Below are 13909 nucleotides of genomic sequence, written 5' to 3'. Positions count from 1 at the left end.
GAATCTGATGAGGTGGGTTCTCCGAGCGCATGAACACAGAAGCTTTGGAGAATTTGCATGCAGCAGGCAATCTTTACCTTCTCAGTGAAAGGCAGGTTTAATCCCAGAGATTTACCCGGTGAGACTTTAACCTCAGGTAAGAGTGAAGATGGGGTGCTGAGAAAATGGGAATTTCAAATAAAGAAAGTGCAGACCCGTTCTTGGGTACCAAATGTCGGCTCAAACTGTATTGACAATACCACCGTAATATTTCAGCAATAGTTATCATTAATCTAATTCTACCGCTGAAGGTCAGAGTTACTGATGATCCGTCCCGGTCGGAATCCAGGTTTTTATAGTACTGTACGGTGCATTCAAGTACCCAGTATTTTCATAGATTGTTAAGATTTACTCTTTCTGAAGGCCTAGGATTCAGCAATGCAGCCATTATTGGCGTCTAACTTAGTCAACTGCTAAAACGTAGCGTAGGGACCTTTTCAGGGGAAGGTTTAGAAAGGTCCTTCTCAATTATTGCCTGTCATGCCCTCGGGGACAGAAAGTGTAGTGAGGCCCCCCCGACCTGAAATGCTATTGAGAAACTGATAATATCAATTTATTTATCTGTAATCTACAGACTGAACTCCAAAATCAAACCAGGGAAAAGCAACAAAACGGAGACCTGTGAGGAATGCAAGCGCATTCAAGAGTCAAATTATGTTGGGTAAGATAAATTTGTACAGGTTGGCAGGTCTGCAGTAACATTGAAAGTACTCCCAGCCTCTCACGCCCCCCCAGGGGAGCCCGGCACTGGTGTTGATTGGTTGTTAAAATCAATACAAAACTTGGTTATAATTACCTATTTGTGCGTTTAAGTTGTGTCAGCACGTTGCGATATGCTAAACAGGTGGACTCTACGTGCTTTGTTGTCACACGTGGTCTGCTAGCGTTGGGCCACAAGGGTTCATGGGTGACGCCATTCAGCCCCCAACTGTGACCTGTGGCGTCCGCGACTTATCGTGCACCCCTAGTATATACCGATACGTACTTTACCACCCAGTCTGTGTTGACCAATGTCCGGATTCAAATGCCATATCGACTTCTGAAAAACGTTTTTACAAAAAGTTGTCGAAACAAACTCATTGCTGAACAAGACTCCTCGTGTTTGTTGAGAATTCCAAAAGGAAAAAAAAACATATACATTTGTCCCATGGGCCAAGGAAGTCAGGTCTAAAACCTAATTAGCATAGACTGATCCGTAACGGAAATGGAGACAGATATGTACAGCCTGCAGCTAATGAGCAACCCACCCATGGGTCACGGACATTGGAAATATAATTTCTGTATGCAAGGAGCAGCTTCAGATTCCACATGGATGCATAATGGAGGGGGATTAGCAAAGAATGCCTCCTGTCATCGGCGGACAGCGTGATGAGCTGAGAGGGGATTGAAGGAGAGAGAGAGTGATAACGGGAGGAGGGAGACAAAGACAGAACTAGGCCAATTGTTTTGATGTGCTTAACTCTTTCTGGCTTTGCGAGTGAGTGTGTGTGTGTGTTTGTGCGTGCAGTTGTAGTCTTATGTAAACACGCTTATACGTCTGGAGTCGGGGTATTCACCACGGCCATTGTGCATCTGAGTACAAAGCACCGGGACGCTCATTATACCAACAGCACTTTGCGCTGGAGTGACATTTAGTTTAATTATATATGTAAATCAGCCGGTGTTAATTGATAAATACGCCAATTATTTCAATTAGCACCAGTAGTCCAAGCAGTTACTAAAGTGCTGGCTGAATGCTTACCGGAAAACAATACTTTCAAGTGGAGGATGTCCGGGTGGGATGTATTGTGGTCGTCTACAGTCATGCATTTCTAGCATTGAAATAGGCAAATCTATGAAAAGCAAAAGTGGGTTTTCAAATCTACGATCCAGGCAGCGGGAGTTTATCTGGGTTAGTGAGTCTTTATCAGTGATAATAATAGATGAGCTGCACCTCCTGCCCTACTGGGAGGTGCAAGTCACCTAAATGGCAGGGTAACTGTCAGAAATGGGTCATTTCACCGATGATATTATCCTAATCTGGAAGTGACTCCATTGGAAGTTGAATATCCCGGACGTTGAGGCTGAGTATTCTGGAATGCACAGGAATTATGCTTAGGAAAGGAATAAAAGTACTACCATATTCAATGAAACCAATTGTTGATTACTGTTATGGAGTTTGGAGGTGCCGCCTGGGCGTTCAGAGTATCCGGTTTGGTGGCTGAAGGATTGGGTCTCCGTGTTTTGCAGATGATGTGGTTCTGCTGGCTTCATTGGGCCGTGACCTCCAACTCACACTGGATCGGTTCAAAGCCCAGTGTGAAGCGGCCGGGACGAGAATCAGCACCTTCAAGTCCGAGACCATGGTTCTCGCCCTGAAATGGGTGGACTGCCATCTCCGGGTCAGGAGTGAGATCCTGTCCCAAGTGGAGAACTTTGGGTCTTGTTGACAAGGAAGAGAAGAATGGAACGTGAGGAGTGCCAGGCCAACAGGCGGCCTGCAGTGATGCAGACTGCATCAGTCCGTTGTGTTGGAGAGGAAGCTGAGCTAAAAGGCAAAGCGCTAAATTTACTGGTCAATCTACATTCCTACCATAAACTTTGGGTAGTGATTGAAAGGACAAGATCGCAACTCCAAGCGTCTGAAATGAGTTTTCTCTGTAGGGTGGCCGGACTCTCCCTTGGCGATAAGGTGAGAAGTCATCCGGGAGAAACCCGCAGAAGAACTGCTGCTCCTCCGCAATGACAGGAACCAGATGAGGTGGCTGGGGCATCTGGTTAGGATGCCTTCGGGACGCCTCTGGAGAGGTGTTCAGGGCATGTCCGACCGGTAGGAGGCCACGGGGAAGACTCAGGATATGTTGGAGAGACTATGTGAGTGATTCACAACAGGTGGGTCGTGACTAGGGACGTCATTCCGTGATAGAAGATTCGATATGCATCAAGATACACGGGTTACCATACAATTGATATATTTGAAAAACAAATTCCACATGATCGGATACAATGTACAGACCATACTATTCCATCCGATTTGCTGAATCTCCATCCATCCATCCATCCATTTTCCTCCGCTTATCCGGGTCCCGGGGACAGCAGTCTCAGAAGGGAACCAGACTTCCTGGTCCCCGGCCACCTCCTCCAGCTCCACCGGGAGGACACCAAGGCGTTCCCAGGCCAGCTGAGACATAATCCCTCCAGCGTGTCCTAGGTCTGCCCCGGGGCCTTTTTCCCGGATGCCCAGAACACCTCTCTGAATCTCTCGTTTGTAATTTTTCACAGCCGTAGTCGTGGAGCCGTTTTCATGGGGTTTCAGGTCTATGCCAATGTCTGTGTGCCGATGTCCATGAATGCACCTCACGTTTCTGTCTGTGCTATTGTGTCGCCTATGCTGCATGCCTGGGCAGCCATGTCATCCTTTCAAACAGTCCCTTGAATAAGATATCTCAGAGGTTTTACTTGAAACGTTCATGCAGGTTGTGGGGGGGGGGGGGGTGATGGTGGGTCCGCAGCCAAACCAGTTGACAGCCGCTGGGTTAGCGTACGTCTCTGGAAGGACCAAGGTTCCACTGTATTGTTTATTTTCTGTTTCTACTTCTACTTCTTTTTGTCTAATTGCGTGAATTAGGCCCCCTTATTCAGGACCCCAATACGGGACCCCACATGGATTCATCAGCAATATTAGATGCTCTCTGTGACGAAAGGACCCAAACGGCAAATTCTTTACCAGCCTTCATTATAAGGATGGGACATTTTCATAACCTCCAGAAAGGGAAACATCCCAGGAATAAACAACAAGCCTTCTTTCCGAGTACCAAGTAATGCAAGCAGAGCGGAGAGCAACCTTTGGCAACGTTTTTACCGTCATGTCCATTAGGAAATTGATTCTACACTCAGAAAATACGTGCGCTTCCAAATCATTTGGAAAAGGAGAAAACATTTACTTCTCTTTAGTTGTCAATACAAACTTCATTATCTCATGTGTGATTTCCTTCCCGCCATGCCCTTGTCTCTCCATGGGGACCAAACACCCGCTGTCACCTGTCAATCACGTTGTGACGTGCGGTGACCTTGTGCGGCATTGTTGGAAAAGATTTGCATTGACCTTGCTTTTTACTTCCACGGCCGCTTTCCTCGGAAAATTGGCTAGCAAAAAAGACGCAAGCAAAAGAGCGTTTGATTGATTGACCTAAGATCACTTCCGTTAAGATCAGTCAGCGTGATTGGCTTTTAAATCGGAAGTGCCAGAGATTTTTTTTTTTTACATTCAGTACAGACGTAGCTTAATGACAGTTAATTAACCTTTAAGACTAACTTGTTTATCAAGCTAATGCAAACTTTTATTTGTAAAAGAGATGCAGTGGAACCTTGGTTAGCGTCATTAATCCAATCGATCCAATCAATGCATTCCAGACACCCAAGCCTGTTAACACAAAACATGATTTCATTGAAGAGATAGATGAGATCGATAACGATAACGTTCTGCTTTTCAATGCCAATACGCTGCTGATACCCGAAGTCTAGTTTGTTTACACCTGGAGGTAAGAAGGACCGAACCAAATTAGAATTTGACCAAATGTACCTGTTGACTTGTCCTAATGAAATATCATAACATGCCAACCAGCACATCGCTCCTACCAGGAGAAGCAGGGCATGGAGTGGGAGGAGTCACATGGCGTGGCCTAGCAAGGTGTACTGTATTCGGGTACATGCTCCGAGCAGCCGGTGTGACGCCACGGGCTGGCGTTTCAGATGGCTGATAAGGTTTTTGTGTGCTTGATGGGTTTTTTCCCCTCATTGTGGCGCGTTTGGTACAACTAACACACAAAATGTCTTCCTTGGAAAGTCAATGTTTGTTCACATGTGAGCTATGACAAGATGTTAACTGTTTTACTTTTAGTTTTACTTGCAGAAAAAAACTCAAATTAATAAATACAAAGTTGACAAAGACAATGTGGCAGTGAATTCTATCGTAAACTTCGTCAATAAAAATGCTGGTGACTTGCGTAACCGTATTAGTTAGCAAAGAACTTCAGGTTCAGCCGCTGACGACATCACAGGTCGGCGATGGAGCTAACTTCTAATTCCGGTTTCTCGGCGACAGCGAGCCAGTCATGGCTGGTGCCGTGAGCTATGAAGGTCATTTTTGTGAATTTACCGTAAAAAATGCATGCAACGATGTAGAGCATAAGTGCAAAGAATATATAACATATTTAAGCAAAAGGTGATTCATACTAGTTTCCTTCATTTGTGTATTGTCGAGCTGAATAAATACATCCCAAGGAGACATCCCAACAATGGCTAAATTAGAAGAAGATGAAGCGTAATACCGACAGAGACCCAGCAGGGGAGACTGCGCTACAAAATACACTGTGTGTGTGTTTGTGTGTAACAAGATGGAAGGCTGTCTCTCCAGAAGTGAGGAAGACCAATTTTCTCCTTTCTTTTCCTTTCTCCGTCAACGTGACATTGTCGCTCTACAATGTTTTTTTTCTCCATGAAAATCAACCAACCAGCAGCCTCGACAAATCCATGAGTTGGTCTTTACCGCCTTGTGTTGCCACTGAAGCTCATTCTGAGACAACGCAGCTTCTCTCTCTTTCGCTCTCTCTCCTGTGCTCATGAATGTCACCTCTACTGATGGTGGCTGCCGGAATCCACACACACATACTCTCACAACCACGGGCTGACTTTGGATGAGGAGGAGGGGGAGGACGCGGGGCAGGAGGGAATGGGAGAGCTGGGGGTAGGGGGGGGATTTGGTGAGGACTGTGGGAACAGAGCGATGCCATCGAGAGACAGAAGAGGAGTCTCCATCTATCTGGGTCCATGTCTCTTCACTGCTCCCTCAAGCGTCGCCAGCGTACCCACTGCTGCTCTACCTCTGGATTTAAGTCGGCTGGATTACCGCTGGGACTCCCGGATCGTTGTCGGGTGCTGCCACATTTAAATGGGAGGCAAAGTTGGACCCCCATGGACTGCACAAATGGTGACCACCACTTTGGTTTTTCTTGCATCTTTAAGAGCTTCCTAGCATCGGGAATGATTTCACTTTCCTTAAGTAAAAGTCTTTTTATACATGAAATCCTCTTTTTTATTGCTTCTTCCAAGTAGGACCGGCTTCGACATTATCGACTTGGTTGTGGACTCATCTTTCCTTGGTGCGGACCATGCCAGACAAAAGCAATATATGATAAAGATCTACCGTTTTTAAAGCGTCCTATCAATATGTGACTGCAGCACTTTTTCCTCTGATATATTGGTATGATGTGTACATTGGACTGCAGGTGAACTTGCGTCCCTCCCAGTTCTTCTATCTCCAAGGGAACCCTCCCACTAAACTTCCCTGTTAACCCACTTAGGGCTCCCCTGCGGGGGCTTCTCTAAAACCTTTCGTCCTACTCCAGTTTTTGCCGAAAAACAAATCCACAGCGTCGCAAGGGGGGAACTGTGAAAGAAGACACCCCCCTCCCAAAGTTGAGAGGGGGGTGGGAAGATGGCAGCTCTCGCCAGCTCACTCATTAGACAGAAACGGGCGGTCAAGGACGACCAAACCAACCGGCCGGTGGCCAGCAAGCGGAAGCCCTGTCCGAAGAGCAACAAGTCCTTGTGCCAGAAACAGATCCTGGTTCTCATCTCCAAAGTAAGGCTATGTGGGGGTCGCAAAAGTCGCAACGACAAGAGACCAGGTGAGTGACCGCTACCCCGCTTTCAACTTATCAGCGATACAAGTCGCCAAGATCGTAAAACTAATGTGTTATGCATGACATTAACGTTTTATGTGGCGTTTTATTTCAACTGTAAAGATTTTGTCCCCATTTGCAATGAACTTGGTTTATATAGATCATGAAAAAATATGAGAGTTTTGCCCCCAGTAAATTCCAATCTCTTCTTGTTTCCAAACAAACCAAAATTGTGCATGGCAACCACACACTCTCCTACCAGGGTTCACCCACAATGACAGCAAGGTCTAATGCCCAATGCGGGTGACGATACTACACTGTGCTGGGCAATATGGAAGACACCATCAACCACTAAAAATTAGACAACCGCGCTCGGGAGCAATTGCATCAGCAAAAACATGTGACAGCCGCTTTAATGTCGATCCAGTGCATAAGAGAACTTCATTTTCATTGACATTGTCAGGACAGGCATGAATTAGGGCTTTTTTATCAGATGAATCACAGTTTTCTAATGAATTAATCGTGATTAATCACCATTTAAGACTATGTCTGAAGTATGTCCGTTATTACTATATTTCACTAAAAGAAAGATGTCAGGACACAAGTATATATATTTGCTAAGACTGTCAAACATGACATTTTTTGCATCAGATTAGTCACACTTTTCAAATTAGTTAATGATGATTAATCATTAAAACAGTCTTTCACTGTAGTCAGTGCTGTCAAATGATTCCATTTTTATCTAATTGGTCACAGTTCTCAAATTAATTAATCATAATTAATCACCATTTAACACTATGCCTGAAATAGACCCATTTACTGTATGTTATTAAAACAAAGATTGCAAAGGCTGTCAAATAACCTTTTTCATCAGATTAATCACATTTTTCAAATTAATCAGGCAAGATAAAGCGCCATTTGCAACTGTCTGAAATATGACAACTTTGTATTATAGTTTGATTAACCTGCAGTGACAGTTGATGCTAGGGCTGTCGAATGATTAAAATTTGTAATCAGATTGATCACAGTTGTCAAATGAATTAATCATGATTAATCACCATGTAATAATATGTCTAAAATATGGATTTTTATAGATGAGGTATCTGTATATGTATTAAAAGCTCCAGATGAACCCTTTGAAAATTGCGAGTCCCTGAATGCAACATTATGCACGTTTATGGCAACTTACGGATGCAAATAAATCCAGAATACATACTATACTGCCTGATGGGTACAGTGGCCATATAGTGGCTCACTAAATGCATTTTTCAACATTTAATAGCTTTTGGGATGTTAGCCTGTGCATGCTCCAAATAATTGCTTTTTAAAGAGCACGATTCCATCAACTTAGAGAGAGAGGATAATCGGTAGTCATATTAGTACATTGTGGCTGAGAGATTGTTGAATTATTCCATTCATGGCAGCAGAAATGTTTTCCTTTATTTAGGAACAATAACCGGGCGTCAGACAAACGCTGCACGTGCTGCTGAGCAAACATATGAAACACGAAGACGCCACATCCTGCCACAATTGATTGGGGAAGACACTGAGGAAAGTTCCAGTGTTTGTATCCCCACAGAGCCAAAAGCTGCTTGGAAGCAGATTGAATATGGGGCGTGATGAGCGCCGCTTTGTGCTTGATGAGGGCTTTCCATCATTCTGCACCACAGCAACATATGTCTGCTCGGCTTCAAACGGCATTTTAATGCAAAATCTGCAAAGTCCAGCCCATGGCCAGAAGCGTGTGGAATGGGAGATAGTCTATCATATTGGACAGTAATCATTATATCAATTCAAACCACTCAGTCATGAGTTCATGCTTATGATTGCCCGTGCAGCAAATATGATGTAATAACACTGCAACACACCGTAAGATTAAAGCTTTGTTTGTATATTTTGGGTCTAGTCTGGACTCCAGCTTAACCTGTTTACATAAGAGCGTCTGTTGTTGCAGTACAGAGAGGTCATCTGCGGACAAAAACTTTCCTCACAGAGCCTCTCTCTGACAAACCGATGTTCACAACAAAAGTCACAACGATATCACAGCCTTGCGTTGACATTTAACATCGACTTCAGAATAATTCATCCTTCCACGGAGAATCCAGCCAGCCAATGTTGACCAGCACGTGCGTCAATCAGTTGTCAGTTGTCAGATCAAAACATGACGTTGGTAATCCAAGGTTGTCAGCACTCATGAAAGTGACAGTGACCGGCTTTCGTCTTCGCCGCGTGTCGTCGCTGGCCTCCAGTACAAGGACAACCTCCCTGCATCGCGGTTTTTCAGAAATAATGAGCTGATAAATGATGGCTGTTTTGTGGTTGACTACGGCCTTTTATGAGTCAAAAACACTGAAAGACAAGTTCTATGTACTATTGTGGTCACTAGGCATCACTACTGTTATGACACATGACGTTAGATGACGTGACCTTTCACACTGCATGGAGACTACTGAACCAGCAGAGCCTAGCCGACATGCCATGGCTGAGATCGAGTGGGGAGGTTCGCCACTCATTTTGTGTGGAAGTGGTTCATTTTAGGCTTCTCTGTCCTTCTTCCCTACTCTGTTTGAAACACCGTTTAGAAAAAGTACATTGTAGAGGCTGCCTATTTAACTCAGTAGCTTGCTATGCTAGCGGCTAGCTGTTATGCTAACTCTAACCCTTTGACAACAGCATTATGAAACATTCTTTGGCGACGATATGTAGTGGCAAGACTATTTCTTGTCTTCTGCCTTTCTTCTCGGTTCTTTGGAGCGCGTTGCTATCGGATTAGTAGTCAACAATCACACAATTGAAAAGGTTTTCAAATTGTATTTAAAAAATAAGTGTGTTAAGAAAGGTACAAAGCACGGCATCATATTTATCTACTGCAGATACTTGTCACACTCAAAAGACCTTCCACTTGGAAAAGATGCACCCTAGTGTTTCTAGCACACAATTTGTAGTGACTTTTCCGATCGCTGTCTAAGGAGCGATTAGCTGTGCAAACGGATACTGACCGGACACAGTTCAAATTAATATCCCAAACAAATCGCTTGCATCAGATTGTAAACTATCCACGAGACTCTGACTAATTTCACAGCTGTTAGAATGAAAAAACATGGGGGTCCGTGCATGAGTGGGAACAATGCAGTGCCGTTTTTCTTGAACTTACACTGGACATCAAGTTAACAACCCAGGCTTTTAGCTCAATGGCCAGTGCTCACGACTCGCATTCTGCATAAAAGGCTGAATCAGGCGGGCTCTACCAGACAGCACAAGAAAACCGCAGTCTAATTATGTAAAAAGTCCAACTCCTCATAAAGTCGAGAAATGGGATGGTCAGCCTCCTGTGACATCCATGTTTATGGTCTACACTTGAGATAACATCTCAGGACTTACATTAGACCGATATAATTTAGATGACACAACAATCGAGTGGTTAGTGCGCAGACCTCACAGCTAGGAGACCAGGGTTCAATTCCACCCTCGGCCATCTCTGTGTGGAGTTTGCATGTTCTCCCCGTGCATGCATGGGTTTTCTCCGGGTACTCCGGTTTCCTCCCACATTTCAAAAACATGCTAGGTTAATTGGCCACTCCAAATTGTCTATAGGTATGAATGTGAGTGTGAATGGTTGTTTGTCTATATGTGCTCTGTGATTGGCTGGCCACCAGTCCAGGGTGTACCCCGCCTCTTGTCCGAAGACAGCTGGGATAGGCTCCAGCACCACCCGCGACCCTCGTGAGGATAAGCGTTAGAAAATTAATAAATGAATGAACATTCTAATGCTATTGTGCATCAATAGAATTTTCTCTTGTAATGTGCCGTAATTTGCTATGATATGCTGTGATGCATCACATCAGCAATGGCAGTTCATGTCTGATGGAGCGATATCTAACTTGCATTGAAATGCATCATTACTGGAACAACTGTAGTTTATTCCAGCAGTTGCATGTTGATATGTGTGCATCGTGTAATTCCAGATTAATCTTCCGTGTCTACGCATCTCAGATGCGGGTCATTTGTACACACAATAGTTTACAACTAGCACGTACTATGAGGAGGCTCTTATTTAATCTCATCTCTAATCCTCAATCTTTTCTGCGAGGTGGAGAGTTTGTTCCCAGCTAAACTTTGAGTGACAAACTTCCCAGACTCGGTTTGAATTTTACTGTGAATATCCGATCAGACCTCCAGCAGGGAAGTGATTATTTCATGTTCCACGTGTTCAGTTTCTGTTTTACCTGCTATTATTTTGTACCCTCCAGCTCCTGTTTTTTTGTTTGTTCATGACTCCTGCTAAGACGGAGCTGCGGAGCACACCTGTTGGTCATCTGCAGTAGTGGGCAGTGCAGTTGGTACCTTGGTACCTGGGCCTTCAGCGGGGGCTTAACCAGCCAGAATTTTTTTACGGCAGACACTGTGAAGACCATTATTGTTAAAGTAATAAGAATACATATTGCCGTACATTGTCATTCACCCAACTGGGCTTGGGTGTGACCCATTTTTGCTTTGGGCCATCCAGGCCTGCAGCGTCGCCAGGTCTGATTCCTTTGTTTAGTTCTACTTTGTTCTTTGCTGCCCCGCGTGAGCAGGCAATCATTCATGAAAGGCTTTATCGATTCAACCCGCGGCCATGTCCTTGCATCCTGGGGTAGCGCTAAACCAAATCATAACAAAACATAACAGATCAATTGATAATCGCCCTCGTAGATTGTTCAAGGTGGAATTGGAGTGTAGGAAAAATATACTGAACTTCCTGCTGTGTATCACCTGATCACCAATTAGCGCCAACTTTACTGACACGTAGGCATTAGTAAAAAGAAATAAAGAATAAATATAAAGAATGAGGGACCTGCATGGTATTATACACCACAATGTATCAATGTTCTATCCATCTTCTAATGCTGATCTCGGCCTAAGCAGGGAAGCCACAACTTCCCTCTCCCCGGGTCTCTCCAAAGTGTCCTGGGTCTTTCCCGAGGCCTCTTACCGGTAGGGCATGCCCTGAACACCTGCCCAGGGAGGCAACCTGACCAGACACCCGAGCCACCTCATCTGGCTCCTCACAAGGCAAAGAAGCAGCGGTTCTACTTTGAATTTCTCCTGGATGACAGCGCTTCTCATCCTATCTCTAAAGGAGAGCCACGCCGTCCTACGGAGAAAACTCTGCTTGTACCCACGATCTTGTCCTTTCAGTCACTACAGCCAAAGCTCATGACCCGAGGTGAGGGTAGGAACGTAGATCCACTGGTAAACTGAGAGCTTTGCCTTTCAGCTCCGTTCCTTCTTCCCTATGAATAATTACCAACCTTTTACACCCCCTGGCATTCAAGGGACCTTGGAATCGTCCTGACTATTCCGTTTCCACCCCTGGCCAAAATAGCACTCATCATAAATACATTGGCAATTTATTATTAATCCATGTGATCGACATCTGCCAATTTCATGAATGATTGGTATCGGAAGTGGCAAAATAAAAGCTTGATGGGAGCATCCCTGGACGTAGGTTGTAGTAACGGGACTAAAAAACCAACGACTGTCGACTCAGCAACTTGGAGGTGATATTGTAAAGTACGTAACTCAGCATCCCGGTAGAGCTAAACGGAGTCAGATGCTCTTTTTAAACTCAAACACCACACTTGCATTTCAACACTTCCTCATTCTCCACCAATCACATGTCATAAAAAAGTACCTTTTGACTGTATTGGATAATAGTGAAATGATACCCAACCGTACCGCTTCATCCCAAGCGGATACTATACTATAAAATGATGAGTCATCAAAATGTCCACATGTAGTGTAGACGTTTTCCCTCCCCATTGACTGGGCTGTTTGGCAGCGAGGCGCGACGTAGGCGAGTACTTCAGGACAGTCGAGCATAAAGGTTAGGCCCGGCTGGGAAGCAGCAGACCGAGTTACAAGGAGATCCAGCGGAGGATGGCATTAAGCTGACCCCAAGAGATCAGGGCTGTGCAAAGTCGCTTACTCGACAACACCTGATCAGACGTTGCAGTGTTGGGTAGCTTCTCATCAGAACTTTACTGACTGTGACAGGGGTCAGAGCAAGGCAGAGACGGGAAGGGAGGAGGAGGAGGAATCTGGCAAAGGTAAACAGACACTAAAAGCCGAGATCTTTGTTTTAAAAGTGGAGTTGGATGGGAAGACGAGGGGTGGACGCAGATAGAGGGGGTAATCAAACATGCAGGAAGAGGAGTAAAGAGAGATAGGAGGAGATTAAAGGGAAGGTGGGTGGAAGTGAAAAGAGCTGTGAATCAGCCTGTCGTACAGGCAGTACCAGATAGGAAACCACTGGGCTGGATATTAACTGTCACTGCAGAGAGCTCCCTTCAACATGAACTTTTCACTTGTTCTCCACCCCCCAAAACCCCCCCACCCCCGCCCTGCCCCTCTATCTGGAGAGCTCGTTCTGTTGTTATTTTGGATTTGATTCTGTGAAAGTTGAAAGGACCGTCTGTTGTTCGACTCGCAGAATTACTGCTGGAATCTGTCTTTAGACGCCGCCAGGGATGTCACCAGACGCTCAGCTCATAGGCGAGACGAGATTTTAACACTACTTTTAGGAAAAGTACAATGAAAAAATTAGGAGTGCACATTAATTATTGGACTGCGGCGAATTATGATGTCATACTGACCATAAATTCAATAACATTAAAAGTATCTGCAATACTCGATAATGTAAATTTAAAAAACGCTGCAATCAGGCCAGATTTCCCATACTGGGAGGGTGAGCAAATTCATTCATTTTCTACCACTTTTCCTCACGAGGGTCGTGGGGGGTGCTGGAGCCTATCCCAGCAGTCTTCGAACATTGCGAGAAGCGGGGTACACCTTGGACTGGTCGCCAGCCAATTACATATAGCCCATATATGTGTGTGTGTATATATATATATATATATATATATATATATATATATATATATATATATATATATATGTATGGATATATATATATGTGTGTGTGTGTGTGTGTGTGTGTGTGTGTGTATATATATATATATATATATATATATATATATATATATATATATATATATATATATATATATATATATATATATATATATATATATAGCACATATAGACAAACAACCATTCCCACTCACATTCATACCTATGGACAATTTGGAGTGGCCAATTAACCTAGCATGTTTTTGGAATGTGGGAGGAAACCGGAGTACCCGGAGAAAACCCACGCATGCACG

At 44.4% G+C, this 13909-nt stretch overlaps 1 protein-coding gene across 1 annotated transcript in view; it reads left to right on the top strand.

Annotated features, from left to right (window-relative positions):
* Positions 1 to 5786: 5786 nt before the first annotated feature.
* Positions 5787 to 13909, top strand: part of fgf11b (fibroblast growth factor 11b) — a 39520-nt gene continuing 31397 nt past the window's right edge. Inside the window, exon 1 of the mRNA XM_058077084.1 lies at positions 5787 to 6707. Coding sequence (XP_057933067.1) covers positions 6515 to 6707 — 193 coding nt within the window. The 5' untranslated portion in view covers positions 5787 to 6514. The remainder of the gene's footprint in view (positions 6708 to 13909) is intronic.

The sequence above is a fragment of the Doryrhamphus excisus genome, chromosome 7 (assembly GCF_030265055.1).
Source record: "Doryrhamphus excisus isolate RoL2022-K1 chromosome 7, RoL_Dexc_1.0, whole genome shotgun sequence".
NCBI classification, from domain to species: domain Eukaryota; kingdom Metazoa; phylum Chordata; class Actinopteri; order Syngnathiformes; family Syngnathidae; genus Doryrhamphus; species Doryrhamphus excisus.
The sequence above is the reverse complement of the archived record's forward strand: the minus strand, read 5'-3'. Positions and strand labels throughout refer to the sequence as shown.